At 47.8% G+C, this 6,000-nt stretch overlaps 1 protein-coding gene across 3 annotated transcripts in view; it reads left to right on the plus strand.

Moving 5' to 3' along the window:
* The window catches only part of LOC138930955 (melanoma-associated antigen B3-like), a 39,426-nt gene extending 36,453 nt beyond the window's left edge, over positions 1–2,973 (plus strand). For all 3 annotated transcript variants that reach the window (XM_070291469.1, XM_070291471.1, XM_070291470.1), the window contains exon 2: positions 1,407–2,973. In XM_070291469.1, coding sequence (XP_070147570.1) covers positions 1,407–2,497 — 1,091 coding nt within the window. In that variant the 3' untranslated portion in view covers positions 2,498–2,973. The remainder of the gene's footprint in view (positions 1–1,406) is intronic.
* Positions 2,974–6,000: the final 3,027 nt, after the last annotated feature.

The raw sequence follows: 6,000 nt of genomic DNA on the forward strand, positions 1-6,000 counted from the left end.
TGTAGTTCTCTGTGAGGTCAAAGTCTCAGTCTAAGAAGAATGGCCTCGGTTCAGTAGAGGGAGAATCTCGGGTTGAGGGTCAGGTCCCAAAACTGGCCAGGACCATGGTGAGGTCCCTGAGTGAAGAAAGAAGTATCACTAGACCCACAAATGAGGAGGCTCTACAGACCCCTGCCCCTATACCTGACTCCAGAGGCTCCAGGCAGAGTTATAGGGATGGGAAGCCTCCTCATTTCTGTCTGGTCTCGGGGCGGGAAGGGCTTCTCTGTCAGGATCAAACTCCAGTTCTGCAGAGGTGGGTGCCTTGGCCATCACCACAGTGAAGGTGAGGACCATCGGTGCTAATGAGAGGGTCTCTCCCACCAAGGAGGAAGGCTCACAGAGTGGTGCCCCTCCTGTCAAGGAGAGATGCTCAGAGACGTGACCTGACTCCCCTCTAGGGATTTGGGGAGGCTAGGGCTTTGAGGGCAAGAGGACTCAAGTCCATAGAGCAAGGGTTCCTGGGCTCTGATAGATGGTACATGGAGGACCCTAAGCGATGACCCACGGACAGCTGAACACTGAACAATGGGGTCCCCACAGAGCCCTGCCCCTGCCATCATCCCTCAGAGATCCTGCACAGGGCAGCCTTAGCTGGAAGTGGCTCCCCCCACAATCCGTGCTGGTGGCGAGGAGCTTGGACTGCTGTTCAGGGTGTTCCTTTGGAAGAGAGTGGATTCCCAGGACTGACCTGTAGGCAAGGTGAGGACCTGAATGTGGAGTCAAGGGACCATTGCCCCTCCTGTAACAAAGCGAAATCCACAAAGTCTCGCCTCTGTGGTTGGCAGGGGACAGTTGCTACAATGCTGTTAGGCTTACTTCTTTGGTAAATCTTGATCTAAGAGATTCTTTAAGACCCTGAAAGAGGATGGAAAACCCCAGTGAGCCCAGGACAGAGTTCCCTAGAGCTGACTGCTGTGGGTGCCCCCTGCCAGGGACACTGGGCTGAGGTACCTCTTCACTTCTTCAGGTATCACAGGAAGATGAGGACCAGGCTCTGGGGTATAAGCTTAGAGCCGCACAGAGGAGGGGGCCCTGTGCCTGCCAAAAGTTGGTGCGATTGTCCTGAATATGAACTGAGAGGACCCCCCACCCTCCAGAATGGAGGGTGCTGTCCAGAAGGACTAGACTGGCCACTGCTCCTCAGCCTCAGGAGGCAGCAGGCAGGGCTGGCAGGCTGAAGCCTGAGTCTCACCTTAATTATTTTGACAGAGTTTTCAGAGGACAGAGCGATCAGAAAAGAAGTCCTCTGGGTTCGCAGAGCAGTGCCCACGTGGAAACCTGCAGAGTGGGCCTTCTTAAAAGTAAATTGGTGCCTCCCTGCCACAGCCGCTCACACCCTTTCACCCTCTCTCCTCTCTGCCCAGATCACGTGCTGTTCTACCTGCACTCCTGCCTGTTGTCCCTGACGACAGTCACCATGCCTCGGGGTAAGAAGAGTAAGCTCCACACCTGTGACAAACGCCGCCAGGCTCAGCATGGCACCCAGGATCTGAGGGGCGCTCAGGTCACTGCCACCACGATGGAAGCACTCTCTTCTTCCTCCAATCCTGGTCCTGGGGTTGATGCTAAGGGAAGGTCCGGTGCTAGGTCTGGTAACCATCTCAAGCGTCCTCGGGGGGCCCTGACCACCACCCCTGTGCCTGCAAGTGTTTCTCCCATAAGTTCATCCAAAAGACCCCTTGGGGAAACTGGGAAAACACACAATTCCTCTCTTGCCCCTGTCTCCAATGTGCAGTCTGGAAAACACTCACTAACCAGGCCGACAAATCTGTTGGTGCAGTTCCTGTTACGCATGTATAAGATGAGAAAGCCCATTAGGAAAGTGAATATGCTGAAGATTATCGATAAAAAGTACCACAGGATCCTCAAAAGAGCTTCTGACAGCATGGAGGTGGTATTTGGTATTGACGTGAAGAAAGACAACACTGCCAAACATTCTTATGTCCTTGTCAGCAAAATGAGTCTCCCCCGCAATGGGATCGTGCACCGTGGCAGGGGTTTTCCCAAGACCGGTCTCCTGATGAATCTCCTGGGTGTGATCTTCATGAAGGGCAACTGTGCCACAGAGGAATACATCTGGGATTTCCTGAGTAAGATGAATATCTATGCTGGGAAGAGGCGCTTCATATTTGGGGAGCCCAAGAAGCTCATCACCCAAGATTTGGTGCAGCTGAAGTATTTGGAATATCGGCAAGTGCCGGGCAGCGATCCAGCATGCTATGAGTTCCTGTGGGGTCCGAGAGCACACGCTGAAACAAGCAAGATGAGAGTCCTGGAGTTCCTGGCCAGGATTAACCATTTGGATCCCAGTGCCTTCCACTTTTGGTATGAAGAGGCCTTGAAAGATGAGGAAGAGAGGGCCCAAGCCAACGGATGTCCCAGTGTTCCTCCAGCAGTTCCTTCCACACCTAGTGAAGCTGAGGCAAATTCTGCACTTTGTGGCTCAAGAGAGTAGTCAGTGTTCCAAGAAGTATAGGACTGGACCTCACCGAGGGTTCACAGTGTAAAATACCTTGGTGTTCCTGTTCTGTATGGGGAATAGAGAGATAAACCTGTGTTTTTATGTTCTTGCTACTTTTCAAATGTTGCTTCTAAATGAAAGCTTATCTAGCATATATGTGTACAAATTCATCAGTCACACTTAACCATTTTTTGTTGGTCTTAAGGATAAGAGTTTTTCTGTTGTGTAAAGCAAATGGGGAAGCCTCCATCTTATTTTGTAAGCCAGTGAAAGATAACATGGCATTGCAATATGTTATTTCCTTGAAAATACAAAAAAGTAGTAAAATATGTGGGATCAAGAACTAGAGGAAAAGGAAGATGGTCAGTATTTGGTTCCCTCATCCCTTGTTCTCTGTGTTTTAGAAAATTATAAGCAACGGTATATGCCTGGTTAATTCAAAGTGTTGAAATAAATTCTAATAATTTCAACCTCATGCTCACAGGCTCATTTATTCCCCAAACATGAACTGAGCCTCGGCTCATAGTATGCTCCGTGCTAGTACTTGGAGAGCTGAGATAAAGATCTAGCCACTGGCCATAAAGTTACAGAGTCGAGAGGCAGCTGTCATGTAGAGGAAATGGTGACATGACAGCAGTCAAATGTGAATTCCCTGATGCAAGGTAGCGGTGGGCCTTGGGAAAATGGAAGTCCTTCAGTGGGAAGGATTATAAGTTGCGTGCATGGCGGGCTGGATGAGGCTGCGGTAATCGTGACCAGGGACCAGGTTCTCATGTGGTGGGCTGCATAGCTTAAAGACAAAACCTGGGATGGGGAACTGCCCTTAACAGTTAGAGGCACACTTCACTCTGTTGCACTTTGATTTATTGCATTCACAGGTACTGCTTTTCTTTTCTTTTTTCTTTTTCTTTACCAAATTGAAAGTTTGTGTTAGTCAACCTTGCTTCCAGCAAGTGTTTCGGCTCCATCTTTCCAATACCATTTGCTCACTTCATGTCTGTGTGTCCATTTTGATAACTCTTGCAATGTTGACACCCTCAGCAGCAAAAAAGATGGACTCACAGAAGTCTCACATAATGATTAGCATTTTTTTCTTAGCAAAGAGGTGTTTTTAATTAAGATATATATATAGTTCTGAGACATAATGCTATGCCCACTTAATAGCCTACAGTATAGTGTAAACATAAATTTTATGAAAACACTGGGAAACCCAAAATTACTTGTGACACAGTTGTGATATTGACTTTCCTTTGGTGTTTGAAACCTAAGTTGCAGTATTTTCTGAGTCTGCCTGTGCATTGGGATTGTGAGTAAATCAGAGAGAAATCATGTGAAGCTGGCATGGAATGTGTCCTATGCCCATGTTCCAGTACAGGTAAACACTGTGCAGATTAGATGTTTTTTAATGTAGTCTTCTGTCTATGGAGTTTCCCAGAAATCAGGGTGGCACACCCCTGTGGTGGGATGATGCCTTGAAGCCACTGGACTGGTGCACTCTGCCCTCGGTAGGGAAACCAGAGCCCACGCCACTAAAAAAACAATAATAATAATTGAAATCAAGTTATATTGACTGTATTTTAGCAAACAATAGGGAAGGAATAGACACTTGTGGGTGGTTAAATGAATGAACGTGGGAATGGTTTATAAAAAAAGGGCAAGTGAGAGATAGGTAAGTTAGGGGCCTTGAAACATTTTGGAGCTTTGTGTTACATCCACTGAGGATGTCTACCTCATGGTAACTTTCAGTGGCATACTGTTAACTGGGATATGCTAGTTTTCCTTGCTAACCAGGAATTTTCTCATAGAGTGTTCTTTGCCCTAGACCCCTGCTTATTCTTTGACATCTCCTGGGTTGAAAATTGAATCACAGTGTAGTGGTTTGAATACCTGGGGACAGATTGATCACAGTAAGGACTGGCATCCTTGACAATCTCAGGAAAGGCCAGGCAATGGGCCAGGCATTTTACAGGCATTAATCTCAGTCCCCAAAACAGACCTTCTGAAACCCATTTCATAGATGAAGAAATTGAGACTCGCAGAGTTTGGTAAGGTATTCAGTTTCACACAGATCTTAAATGACAAGGTTGGAAGTAGACTCCTGGCCTAAATAAGTCTGATGCCCACACTTAGCCATTCCTCCTAGCCTGAGGCCAACTTTCTGTTCCTTCATTTGCCATACTTCTTATTGACTGGTTCAATATGGATGTCAGGTGATAAAAAGAAGATCTCTGTGCCCAAAACACTGGATGGAAATATGTAACCACAGCAATAAGCATATCAAAATAATTAAGAAGTCTGAATAAAGCAGAGAAAGGTAATATTTAGTGACAATATCCAAAGTCAGAGAACCTAAACGATCAGGGGCCCAGGAAATCATGCTGGATAGCCCCTTGCATTTGGAAGTTAAAACTTTTCAAATAGAAGTCACATAAAATTTGAAGTGTGGCTAGTAAAGAGAAGGGGTAGATGAAGGTGTTTTATCCTTTGTCAAGACATCCATCCTGCCTTGCCTTACAACTTCCTTGTTTCACATCACTCCTGGTACGGGAACCCAGTCTCTGAAAGGCTTTCAATAGGCTAATGGGTCAAGAGGTTGCCAGGATGTGGCCTTGCCCAGGAAGACTTTTAATAAAGAAACAGGAGCCAGGAGGAAGAGGCCCTTAGGTGGGCTGAGGGAGGGCAACATGCCCCAGGCAAAGTCCTCAGCCTGAGCAATCGCTCTCTTAATGTTCAAAGTTCTCGGGGAATTGTGACTCCCGCCTTAGAGGGTGCCCAGGTCAGCAGACCTTTAAGCGAGTTTGGCCAGCTCAGGTCAGTAGAGAGAAATATTTCTAAGGTGTGCCCGGAGGAAGGAGAGCAGGCTTGCCAAGCCCATATCAGCAGAGACCTCACCGAATCCTCCCTGTTGCCATGGAAGATCCTTGTAAATGTCAGAAAGAGATGGCCTCATGTCCTTCTCAGGGGTAACAGAAAATTGATGAGCTTGATTTGAGGCGGAGGTCTCAGGTCAGCAGAGGGGGAACTCTTAGGCCTTCACCCGAGTCAGATTTAGGGTATGGAGTCAGCACCCCCAGTGGGATCACCATCATATGCGTTCTCAACCTGCCTGATGCAGTTGTCACTCATGGCATGGCAGGTGTGGTCAAGCGATGCCACCCTCACATCCTTTTGGATCTCAGGAAATGTTCTCAGACCCTAAAAGAGTGGAGCCCTCAGGCCCTGCCAGCATTCAGATCAAGCAAACTGAATGAGGGTTGAGGGGCCCACCCCCTTTTGGATAGAGGGGTAAGAGGGCCTGGCCCTGCACTCAAGACTGCAATCCCCAGCGAAGGGTATGGGGCTGAGCCACCACCCCAGCCCCATTAGATTTTTAAGCTTACTTTTTTAAGCAGTCTTAGAATGACAGCAAAATGGAGCAGAAAGTATGGAGAGTTCCCATGTATCTTCCTCCTGGACACATGCACAGCCTCCCCTACTGTCAATGTCCCCAGCAGAGT

The sequence above is a fragment of the Ovis canadensis genome, chromosome X (assembly GCF_042477335.2).
Source record: "Ovis canadensis isolate MfBH-ARS-UI-01 breed Bighorn chromosome X, ARS-UI_OviCan_v2, whole genome shotgun sequence".
NCBI lineage: Eukaryota > Metazoa > Chordata > Mammalia > Artiodactyla > Bovidae > Ovis > Ovis canadensis.